A 12,566-nucleotide genomic window follows, 5' to 3' on the forward strand; every position below is an offset into this window, starting at 1 on the left:
CCAGCCCTGTGATAACCCTCTGTGGTTATTTATTGTCTTGTTTATTAGGCAGAAGGGTGAATATTTTGTTTAGAACAGGAATGTTCCTATGACAGAAGAGCAGAAAAAACTTGTGCAGTGGGAGAAGCTTATCTTTCAGTTTGGGATGGAGTTTGATTTGGGTTGAAAGCAATAGAATAGGATTAGGGGCTCTGAAGTCCTTGGAGCTTAGAACCCACCTCCCTCCTTTCCTCCTTCCCTTACTCTCCCTCCCTCCCTCCTCCCTCCCCCCTTCTTCCTTCCCTCCCTTCCTCATACCAAGTAGGCCTGGGGAGTCTGAGGTTGTCCTCTGGGTCCACCAGGAACATTCATTGCTGAGCTGCAGAGGGACTAGACCTGTGCCACAAGTGACAAAGCCCCAAGCCCCCATATGCTAGGCAGGTGTCTACCATTCCAGCTCCCTCCTGCCCCTCTGTGTCCTGATGCAGGCCAGCCCAGCACTGGGCTCCACTTTCTCTTGTGCTGAGTCAGGCTGACCTTCTCCTCCTCTTTAGAGCCCCTGGGGGAAGACTGAATTCTCTTCTTCTGATGTTGAGGGCTGTGGTTGCTGAGCCAGGAAGGAGGGAGCACATTGGCAGTTTCCTTGGACACAGAGAAGGTGCCTATGCGCCTACTGGGCTGTTGAAGAGGTCGAGGGTTGGGGAGGAACATTCTGCTGAATTTCAGAAATCTCTCTCTTAACTTGCTTTTCAAGCACATCCTAGGAGGGCAAGTGGTCAACCTCACAGTTGGTAATGGGCTTTTGTTCTTGAATTCTTTCTAAGTAGTGAATGTAACTTTTGTGTGCTCGCTCTCTCTCTCTCTCTCTCTCTCTCTCTCTCTCTCTCTCTCTCTCTCCTCTCTCTCTCTCTCTCTCTCTCTCTCTCTCTCTCTCTCATGTGTGGTGGGGGATGGGAAAGTCAATACATTTCTCCCCAGATTCTGATGAATGTTATGAACACTTTTCTTAGAAAAGTGGTTCTATTTTGACATCTGCATACAGCAATTTCTTTTTCTTTTCTTTTCTTTTTTTTGGTGGGTGAGGTTTGAGCTACACCAGTCATTGCTCAGGGGTGTCCTCACTGCACTCTGGAATCACTCCTGGCAGGCCTCAGGGGACCTTATGGGATGCTGGGGTTTTGAATCCATGTCGACCTTGTACAAGGCAAGTGCCTTACATGCTGTGCTACTGCTCTGTATATAAAACTTTTCCAAGTATTTCCACACAACTCATGGAAGTTTTCCTCACAACTAATGGAAGTTGCGTGAAATGCACTGGTGCTAAGGGCTATCTTTCCCCAGCTCAGCCAAAAAAAGAGATTGCCCAAGGAGAGAGTAGAACTTGAGCTGATCTGCGGCTTACAACTTTGCATTGTTGAGTCAGGAAAACACTTTGTTCTCATCTATAGGCACTGCAACTCCAGGAATCCTTTTTAGCACACAAACAAGCTGTGAGCTGGCAGGCTGTGGCAGGAAATCTGGCTCCCAGCCTAATCCTTGGCCACACGTCCTGACTTGCTGGGCCTGATGGATAAGTTTGAACAGCACAGGTCAAGGTTAATAGCAACACTGCAGAGTCTGAATTCTGTGTTGTGGGATCCATGTCTGAGAGTACCAGGACAGAAAGGTGGGAGAGTTTGTGTCTTTTAGGAACTAGTAGCCAAAACTTGGTGCTTATCTGCACAGACCCCAGTTACTTCTCATTGCCAAATACTTTTGTATGTCAGCAAATCCAGTCACATTATTTTCTGTCTCCTGTATAAGTGCTGCTGGTGTGTGTATGTGTGAGTATGAGTGTGAGTGTGAGTGTGAGTGTGAGTGTGTGTGTGTGTGTGTATGGTGTTGTCACGAATACAGGTGCTCAGTAACAAACTTAGTTTCTCTACCTCTGGGCTATTGCCTCACCTCATTCAAGCAAGTGCTTTTGGAGTTGGAGGACAGTGGTAAAGACTTTTTTTTTTTTTTGATATTTGGACTATACTAGGCTATACTCAGAGGATTACTCTCCTGGCTCTGCACTTAAGAATCACTTCTTCACTCCTGTCAGGTTTGGGGGGACGTATGGGATGCTGGGGGTCAAAACGCATGCTCATGTGTCCAAGGCAAGCACTCTGCCCTCTGTGCTATAGTTCCAGCACCAAGTGATGAAGACTTTCTGAGCTGAGGTTTTTAATGCAGATCAGAGCAGAGTTCCCAGCATGTTTTCTTGGAAAAGAAAAATGTCTTTTTATTTTTGGTTTTTGGGGCCACACCCGTTTGATGCTCAGGGGTTACTCCTGGCCTAAGCGCTCAGAAATTGCCCCTGGCTTGGGGGGACCATATGGGACTCTGGAGGATCGAACCGCAGTCCTGATCCTTGGCTAGCGCTTGCAAGGCAGACACCTTACCTCTAGCGCCACCTCACCGGCCCCCCAAAATATCTTTTCATAAATAAAAAAAAATCTCTTTAGTTTTGGGCTGTACCTTGTGGTGCTTGGGAGCTAGTGTCTGACTCTGCCTGTTCATGGGGTCACTCCTAGTAGTGCCTGGGGGACATGCAATACTAGGATGGGATCTGCAATTATTCAGCCTGTTGAGCTATTACTTTACCCCTTGGACTCAGGAGCCCAAGGCCCTCTACAGGTAGGAACAGTTACAGATCAGTGTTCTTTCTTTTAGGTCTCTTAACCTTCGTAAACTGTGCTTATGTCAAGTGGGGAACCCTGGTACAAGATTGTTTCACCTACGCTAAAGTAGTGGCCCTGATTGCCGTCATCATTGCAGGCATCGTCAAACTGAGCCAGGGTAAGAAACCAAAGTTATAGCAACTTACCCTTTGGGGGCATTTTTCTGAGCTGTACTCCTCTGGCAACCTTTGCACATTATCTCATGTGGTAGGTACTATTCTCTTTTTTTTTTGGAATTAATTTTAAAAGTTTTATTGAAATACTGTGAGATACAAAAGTTACAGAGTTTTTCATGATTGCATTTTAGATGTACAGTGTTGTAGCATCTATCCCTTCACCAGAGTCCCTTTCCTCTCACCAATATCCACAAGTTTCTCTTCTACTCCTCCTCAGCTCTAACACTTTTCTTTTTTCCTTTTAGGCTTTGTGGTTTAAATATTGTTACTGAAAGGGTATCATGTATATCCCTTTACTTCTTTTTGGCATGCCATCCTTATCCACCATGACACTTTCCATTATTATTGTTATAGTGGGCTCTTCTGTGACCTAACTATCCTCCTTCCCAATGTGGCAAGTCTTCCTGGCCCTCATTTCCTATATCTTTAGGTATTATTTACCTACAATGTTTCTTTGTATACCATAAATGAGTGTGATTATTTTGTCCTGTCTTCTCCCTCTAACTCATTTTACTCATGATAATCTTCATGTCCATCCATGTAATAGCAAATTTCATCACTTCATTTTTTTTCTAATGGCTGCAATCTCAATCTTTTCTACTGTGTATATGTACCATAGTTTGTCTTCTTCTTTTCTTTCTTTCTTTCTTTCTTTCTTTCTTTCTTTCTTTCTTTCTTTCTTTCTTTCTTTCTTTCTTTCTTTCTTTCTTTCTTTCTTTCTTTCTTTCTTTCTTTCTTTCTTTCTTTCTTTCTTTTTTTCTTTCTTTCATTCTCTCTTTCTTCTCTTCATCTCTCTCTTCTCTTTCTTTCTTTCTTCTTTCCTTCTCTTCTCTTTCTTTCTTTCTTTCTTTCTTTCTTTCTTTCTTTCTTTCTTTCTTTCTTTCTTCTTCTTTCTTTATTTCTTTCTTTTCTTTCTTTCTTTCTTTCTTTCTTCTTCTTTCTTTCTTTCTTCTTCTTTCTTTCTTTCTTTCTTCCTTCCTTCCTTCCTTCCTTCCTTCCTTCCTTCCTTCCTTCCTCTCTCTCTCTCTTCTCTCTCTCTTTCCTCCCTCCCCTCCCCTCCCTCCCTCCCTACCCTCCCTCCCTCCCTCCCTTCCCTCCCTATCCTTCCCTTCCTTCTTTCCTTCCTTCCTTCCTTCCTTACCTTCCTTCCTTCCCTTCCTTCCTTCCTTTCCTTCCTTCCCTTCTTTCCTTTCTTTCTTTACCATAGTTTCTTTATCTATTTATTTGTTCATGGGCACTTGGGTTGTTTCCAAATTCTGGCTACTGTGAGTTGTGCTGCAATGAACATAGGCATACAGATACCTTTTCTGTATTGTGTTTTGCGGCTATAAGGGTATATTTCCAAGAGCAGAATTGCTGGGTCATAGTCCTCAATTCTTAGTTTTTTTTTTTTCTTTTTCTCAATTCTTAGTTTTTTGAGGAATGTCTATATTGTTTTCCAAAAACACTGGACCAATTGACATTCCCATCCTTTTCTCCCATGTCCATGCCAACACTGATTATTAAAAAGGCACATGAAAAAATGCACCTTATCACTAATCACCAAAAAAAAAAAAATACCACCTCACATCAAATAGACTGGCACTCACCATTCCTTTTTTTTTTTTTTTTTTTTGGATTTTGGGCCACACCCAGCGGTGCTCAGGGGTTACTCCTGGCTAACTGCTCAGAAATAGCTCCTGGCAGGCACCATATGGGACACCAGGATTTGAACCAACCACCTTAGGTCCTGGATCGGCTGCTTGCAAGGCAAACACCGCTGTGCTATCTCTCCTGCCCCTCACCATTCCTATTTTATAGATGAAAAAACTGAGACTGTGGACCTAAAGTTTTTTGTCCAGTTTTCCTAGCTTAGTATGTAGTGGAGTTGAAATTTTTACCCTGTCAGACTGACCAAAAAACCTGGTATTTCTGTTTGTATTTTGGGCTCACATTACTCAGGGCTTACTCTTGACTATGCTCTGGGATCACTCTGGAGATACTTGGGGGACCATATGGGTGCATGCAAAGCAAGTGCCTTACATGCTGTACTGTTGCTCTGTTCCTCCCCCTCCTCCAGCCTGTTTCTTAAACTGTGATGCCTATTCTCAGAAGAGGATCAGGTATAGGCTGAGCCCTAGAAGCTGGCTCTATAGATTGTTGAGTCCCAGTTCTGTGACTGTTTTCTCCCCTTGGGTGTAGGCATGGGAAGAAATGAACATTTTGTATCTGCTTCTCTCCAATTTCCAGTTATTGAACTCACTGTTCCTACAAACTACTCTCTGTTCACCTTTGTTGAGAGTAGGTGAACTGACCAAACTCCCTTACCTTATGCCACTCTAAGTCTGCTCTGTTCAGTGTCATCAAAAGGAAAGGTCAGCCCAAAATCAGTCCGGTGCTCTCAGCCTTCTGCTCTGTGGTGGTCTTTCACCTTTAGTACATAGGCCTTCATGTATGTTCCCTCTATTGCTTTTTTTTTTTTCTGTTTTTTGGGGCCACACCCATTTGATGCTCAGGGGGTTACTCCTGTCTAAGCGCTCAGAAATTGCCCCTGGCTTGGACACCTTACCTCTAGCGCCACCTCACCCGGCCCCCCTCCCTCCATTGCTTTCTATGCCTGGGCCAATCGCTGCAGCCACTTTTTTCTTCACAGCATTCTGCTACCAGAGGTGTGTGGTGCCACTTACCTGCTCCCATTGTCACATTCCCTCACTCCTTTACTGGGTCACTTTGAAGATTGAGCTAGGCCATTAACCCTCTGCCTTTCCATGTTCTCTGGGTTCCAGGAGCCACAAGTCACTTTGAGAATTCCTTTGAGGGCTCATCGTTTGCAATGGGTGACATTGCCCTGGCCCTGTACTCAGCTCTCTTCTCCTATTCTGGTTGGGGATACCCTCAACTATGTCACTGAAGAAATCAAGAATCCTGAGAGGTAAGTGCCTCACGCTCAACTTCCCCTGACAATAGTGCATGCCATTTATGGTGCTCCCATTCTGTATCAGACAGCAGACTTCCATCATCCAGATTCTTGTTTGAGTTAGCCCCAGTTTCACAGACATGGTTGGAAGGTGGGGTGGCCAAAGAAGCAACATCTTCATGGTTATGATAACTAAGATGAGATGTGACCTTGCTTGTGTATGTTAAGAACAATAAAAAATGGACCAGAGAGATAGCATGGAGGTAAGGTGTTTGCCTTTTATGCAGAAGGTCGGTGGTTCAAATCCCGACATCCCATATGGTCCCCCAAGCCTGCCAGGAATGATTTCTGAGCATAGAGCCAGGAGTAACCTCTGAGCGCTGCCGGGTGTGACCCAAAAACCAAAAACTGAAGAAAAAAAAAAAAAGGCCTTTTCATGTTAATTAAAGCACATATATGGGGTGGAGTGATAGCATAGCAGTAAGGTGTTTGCCTTGTATGTTGTCGACCCAGGATGGACCTTGGTTCGATCCCCAGCATCCCATATGGTCCCCCAAGCCTGCCAAGAGCAATTTCTGAGTGTAGGGCCAGGAATAGCCCCTGAGCACTTCCACAAACAAACAAGCAAACAAACAAAAAGTATGTACTGTATATGTACCATGTGCTTTTATATTCTTTTATTTATTATATATTTTTAATTGATTTGTTTTTGTTTTTGGACCACACACAGGAGGGCTTACTCCTTCCTGGCTCTGCACTCAAGGATTATTCCTGGAAGACTTAGGGAATATATAGGGTGTTGGGGATTGAATCCGGGTTGCCTACTGTTATCTCTCCAGCCATTATTTTTTTTAAGGGGGGGGTGTGCCTCTCGGGTAATGTTCAGGAGGCCCGTGGCCTCTTGCTGTGATTTTCAGCAACTAGGGCCCTGTAATGTGATGCTGTTTCTGCCCTACATGACCCTGGGTCATATTGGTGGTGCTCAGAAGCCTCCAGGTTATACCTGTCAATTCACTGGGAAACCATGCAGTGCCAGTGGATTAGTCTTGGGTTTACTGCATGCCAGGCATGTACCTTAAAACCACTCCCCACTATCTTTGGCCCTTGGTAGAATTTTTTTTTTTTTTTTGGTTTTTGGGCCACACCTGGCTATGCACTCAGAAATCACTCATGGCTTGGGGGACCGTATGGGATGCCAGGGGATTGAACTGCAGTCTGTCCTAGGTTAGCACGTGCAAGGCAAATGCCCTACTGCTTGTACCATCGCTCTGCCCTCATCCCCTGTAGAATTTTTATCACCAAAAGATAACTTTAGGACAAAGACTCCCAGAATTGTCTACTTCCTTTCTGAGCTCTTCATTGTTTCTCCAATGCTTATTGATACAGTTCTATTGTATTAGCCATTCAATGATATCACTTCACTACTGTGACTGAATTACTGTAATTTAGGGCTAGAAAAATAGTTATAGCAGGTAGGACATTTTTTTTCTTTTTTTAAATATATAAAATCTTTATTTAACCACCACGGTTACAAGCATAATTGTAGTTGGGTTTCAGTCTCCCCCTCTTCACCAGTACAACATTCCCACCACCAGTGCCCATCCCTTCCCATCCTTTGCTTCTTTGAGTCAGGCATTCTACTCTCACTCATTAAGATTGTCATTTTTTTTTTTTTTTTGTTTTTTTTGGGCCACACCCGTTTGATACTCAGGGGTTACTCCATGGCTAGCACTTGCAAGGCAGACATCTTACTCTAGCGCCACTTCGCCAGCCCCGTCATGATAGTTGTTAATGTAGTTATTTCCTTAACTGCACCACTACTTTTTGTGGTGAGCTTCATATTGTGAGCCAGTCCTTCCGGCCCTCATCTCTATTGTCTCTGAGGATTATTACAATAATGTCCTTAATTTTTCTTTTTATTATTATTATTATTATTATTTTTTGGTTTTTGGGCCACACCCGTTTGACGCTCAGGGGTTACTCCTGGCTATGTGCTCAGAAATCGCCCCTGGCTTGGGGGGACCATATGGGACGCCGGGGGATCAAACCGAGGTCCTTCCTTGGCTAGCTCTTGCAAGGCAGACACCTTACCTCCAGCGCCACCTACCCGGCCCCTTAATTTTTCTTAAAACCCATAGATCAGTGAGACTATTCTGTGTCTATATCTCTCCCTCTGACTTATTTCACCCAGCATAATAGATTCCATGTACATCCACGTATAGGAAAATTTCATGACTTCATCTCTCCTGATGGCTGCATAATATTCCATTGTGTATATATACCCCAGTTTCTTTAGTCATTCATCTGTTGAAGGGCATCTTGGATGTTTCGAGGTAGGACATTTTCCTTGCAGATAGCCAACCTAGGTACAGTCCTCAGCATCCATGTGATGCTGAGGAATCCCCCGCACCTGCTAGGAATGATCCCTGGGTACAGAGCCAGAAGTAACCGATGTATGGTCCCCCCTCCCCCCAAAAAAGGAAAAAGTGCTCTAGTTTAGAAAGAGCACTGGACTAGGAGTTTATTAGCCTAAGCATGTCTTTCCTGTTGATTTGTTGAATGAGTTTGAGGAAGTCTTCAGCCATCTCAGCATACTTCCTTATCTATAATCGATGACGTTGGATGATCGGATGTTCAGAATGTTCCCTGGCTCTAAAACTCAATGATTCTGGGAACGTAGATTGGGAACGTAGATTTTCCAGGGAGTGAGGTGTAAACTTGCAAGCCGAAAGAATAACAATAAATTCCTTTTGGCTTTTAGAGACAAAGTGTATTCTTGCTACATATTCTTGCAACATCCTTGCAACCCCAGGTGCAAATAGAAGCAGATACAGACCTGGGTGGTGCTTCCACCTACTGGACAGAATGATTTAAATAATTTAAGAATTTCAGTATCTCAAGTCTTCTGCTCTCCACTCCCACTTTTCTGGCTCACTGTGAAGACTATTTATAAGGATGATAGTTTTATGGATCTTTAGGGACCCTGAGAACTTTGAGTCTTTATCTTGGCCACCACTTAGAATGACATCCAAGGTTTCCAAACTAAGTCTGAGCTGGGAAGGGTATCTTTCCCAGATTCTTTTTTAAGATTGCCCTTTCGGGGTAGCACAGAGGTGTTTGCCTTGCAAGCAGCCAATCCAGGACCTAAGGTGGTTGGTTCGAATCCCGGTGTCCCATATGGTCCCCCGTGCCTGCCAGGAGCTATTTCTGAGCAGATAGCCAGGATTGAGCACCGCCGGGTGTGACCCAAAAACCAAAAAAAAAAAAAAAAAAAAAAAAAAAATTGCCCTTCCTACTGGGAGCCATGTTCTCTGGATATGTTATGTTTTCTAATTTGCCTTCATTATTTCCTTTTATACTCAAACTTAAGTTAAATTGACACTCTTAGAGGAGCCCCAACATCACAAGACTCTTGGATATAAAAAAGGTAAAACTGGGCTGGGGAGAGAGCTCAGAACTGGTATCCATGCACAGCATGTGGGAAATCTGGGCTTGATTCTTGACATAGTTCTTTGTTAATCTTTTGTTCTCTCCAACTCCATGTGATATTCCTTTCCTTTGGTGATCCTTAGTTCTTGAGAGCTTAAGCCACTATCCTAGGCAACTTCAAAGGCAAAAAGAAAAAGAAAACAACACTGGGGAAATATTCCAAAGATGTCCTGTCTCGGGATTGGTGTGGCACTATAAGGATTAAGGAGAGTTGGGGGTGTGATTGGGAACTAATGTAAGTTTTCTTTCTTTCTTTTTTTTTTTTAATTTCACTGTAGGAATCTGCCTCTCTCCATTGGCATTTCCATGCCCATTGTCACCATCATCTACATTATGACCAATGTGGCCTATTACACTGTGTTAGACATGCAAGACATCCTGTCCAGTGAAGCTGTTGCTGTGGTAAGTTTGTCTGAGCAATAGGATGAAGATGGGCTTGTGGCTGTATCATACTCTTGAAGTTTCCAGAAAGCAGGTAGCTCTTGACAGGTATTCTGTTGGGCTGACCATAGGCACTCTGTTCTCTCATGCTGTGGAAGGACTGAGTTCCTAGTAGAGGATTTTAGGGGGATGCTGGTCTGTTTTCATCCTTTTTTTTTTTTTTTTTTTTTTTGCTACACTAACTTTCCCACATTCTTTTCCTTAGACTTTTGCAGATCAGATTTTTGGAATATTCAACTGGACAATTCCACTGGCAGTTGCATTATCCTGCTTTGGTGGCCTCAACGCGTCCATTGTTGCTGCTTCTAGGTATGAGTGATACTATGATCAGAGGGTATGGTACAGAACTATGGTAGGAGGAGGATAGACTCATAGTATCCAAAATTGAGTGACCATGATATGGTGTGATGAGTGACCATCAAGTGATACTCACAACCTCTTAATTCTTGTTCCCTTTGGTGATTTTCAGTTCCCTTGAATCTTGACACTGAATCCTATCTTTTATGGAAAGCAGAGTCGGGGGGAGTGATGTGTGAACTGGGCCACAGCCTATGTCTTGCTAGTTTCTCATTGCATCTGTCTGGCCCCAAATAGGCTTTTCTTTGTGGGCTCAAGAGAAGGTCATCTCCCTGATGCCATCTGCATGATTCACGTTGAGCGGTTCACACCGGTGCCTGCTCTGCTCTTTAATGTAAGTGGTCTCAAGGATGAGATTGAAAGTCAGCATGGGGGACATAATAGAAATAGGAGACACAACTGTTCTCACTTTCCCAAAATTCTTAAGGATGTTCTCAAAGGAAAACAACGGATGGAACAGCCACAATAAACCAGGCATGGTGCTAAATGCTGCATCTGTGCTCAGGAGAGAGCACATTCAATACTGGGGGAAGGGAACCTCTGGTCTAGAATGAAGCATAAAATATGTAGAATGTGTTTTAATGACTGCCACGACAGACTGAAGTAGTGTCTAATGCAAGAAACGGTCACAACTGGAATGGGCTTTCATTTGTTTATACGGACTTAATCCACAATCTTCCATAGGAATAGTCAAAGTCCCATAGGATGGCCTGGGGCAAGTTTGAAATGTATTTCTAAGATTATGATTGCAAAGAGGAGATACGGACTTTAGGTTATATGAAGAGTTTCAGGGGCCAGGGAAATAACTCTGGGGTAAGGGGTGAATGCCTTATATTTGGAAAGGTTCTGATTTTGATACACAGCATTGCATGACCCTCTGAGCAGTGCTGAGCTCAGTCTGTACCACATATCAATATTCCAGCTCAGATGGCAGAATATTATGGGGGGTAGGTGGGATGGTGGCTCCTAGGTGGTAAGAGTTGGAAATGTATGGCAGAGCCATTAAGTATAGGCTTTTGGGCAAAAAGCTTTTGAGAAGTTATTGAGTTGTGCTTGATGAGTTGTCCCTTAGCAAATGTTTGAATGAACTGAAAACACAAGGAAGAAGCTATTAATAGAAAAGGAATGAGGCATTGGAGTGAGGGTGTAGAGAGGGTAGAACAGTAGGAGACAGGTGGGGTAGATTGAAAACTTCCCAAGTGAAGGGATTTGTGGGAAATAAAGGGGAGTGAAGCCATGAGGAACTGAACAGGCTTTTGCCAACAGGGTATCATGGCACTGTTCTACCTGTGTGTGGAGGACATCTTTCAGCTCATTAACTACTACAGCTTCAGCTACTGGTTCTTTGTGGGACTTTCTATTGTGGGTCAGCTTTATCTGCGCTGGAAGGACCCTGACCGGCCTCGTCCACTCAAGGTAATTCTTCTCTCTCTTAACCTGTCCAAAGGGATTCCTGTGTGACACTGTATTCAGAGACCATGCCTAGGACTTGGTAGTGGCACCAAGAATGTGATATGGATGGGAAGAACCCCTATCTTTGTAGTTGGAGTTATTTTGGTCCTGAGTTGTCTAACCTATCTTCCCTTTTGTTTTCAGCTCAGCCTTTTTTTCCCCATTGTCTTCTGCCTCTGCACCGTCTTCCTGGTGGCTGTTCCACTTTATAGTGATACCATCAACTCTCTGATTGGTATAGCCATTGCCCTTTCAGGCCTGCCCTTCTACTTCCTCATCATCAGAGTGCCAGAACAAAAACGACCTCATTACCTCCGAAAGATTGTGGGTAAGCAAACACTGGGTCTACAAGTCAGCCCTGATATATATATTGTAAATCTAATCTTCCAAATCACCTTTGCCCTAATCTCTTCCTGTTGTTAATCCTTGGGCATAACTGAATTGTCCCTTGGCCCAGCTCCATTTAGTGCCACTTAGACTTAACCCTGTCGATGTCTCAATTTTGACTCAAACTTCTCTTTTGCAGTATCAGCCACACGGTACCTCCAAATCCTATGTATGTCAGTTGCTGCAGAGATGGATTTAGAAAATGAAACAGAGACTACTAAGCAGAAGAATTCCAAATCCAACTAAATAATCATCAGAAGCTTGAGAGGTGAAAGCAGGGGCCCTTTGTTGCTTGCTGGCTTAGCCAAGAAGTTGGAAAGGAAAACTCACTACTTTGGAGGCACTTGTCCAAAAGCCTGACTTGGCAACTTTAGCAAAGCTTTGAACTTGCATTTTTGAGATGGAAAATAATTTATTTGTTTTGCTACATAATGTTCTGGATTTTTAGAGAGGATGTAGTAGACTGGTGGGGAGCGTATCAGGTGTGGGAATTTGGTTCTAAAAAAGTACATTCCCATGTGTAAGACACTCACTTGCCTCTGGGTGTGCCTACCCACTCCTTTTCCTTTAAAAGGCCAATAATGCTCCAAACTGTCTCCTTTACAGAGACTTGAAACTGTCAAAGGTGTTAGACAATAAAGAGGTTATGTTCCTAAGCTTTTGAGTGGCTTTGCTTTTTGTAGC

At 43.6% G+C, this 12,566-nt stretch overlaps 1 protein-coding gene across 1 annotated transcript in view; it reads left to right on the forward strand.

Moving 5' to 3' along the window:
• The window catches only part of SLC7A7 (solute carrier family 7 member 7), a 32,219-nt gene extending 19,707 nt beyond the window's left edge, over positions 1 to 12,512 (forward strand). Inside the window, 9 exon segments of the mRNA XM_049768733.1 lie at positions 2,677 to 2,802; positions 5,626 to 5,726; positions 5,728 to 5,771; positions 9,524 to 9,647; positions 9,892 to 9,995; positions 10,281 to 10,377; positions 11,310 to 11,459; positions 11,640 to 11,823; positions 12,022 to 12,512. Of these exon segments, the coding sequence (XP_049624690.1) occupies positions 2,677 to 2,802; positions 5,626 to 5,726; positions 5,728 to 5,771; positions 9,524 to 9,647; positions 9,892 to 9,995; positions 10,281 to 10,377; positions 11,310 to 11,459; positions 11,640 to 11,823; positions 12,022 to 12,128 (1,037 nt within the window). The 3' untranslated portion in view covers positions 12,129 to 12,512.
• Positions 12,513 to 12,566: the final 54 nt, after the last annotated feature.

Source organism: Suncus etruscus, chromosome 2 (assembly GCF_024139225.1).
Source record: "Suncus etruscus isolate mSunEtr1 chromosome 2, mSunEtr1.pri.cur, whole genome shotgun sequence".
NCBI classification, from domain to species: domain Eukaryota; kingdom Metazoa; phylum Chordata; class Mammalia; order Eulipotyphla; family Soricidae; genus Suncus; species Suncus etruscus.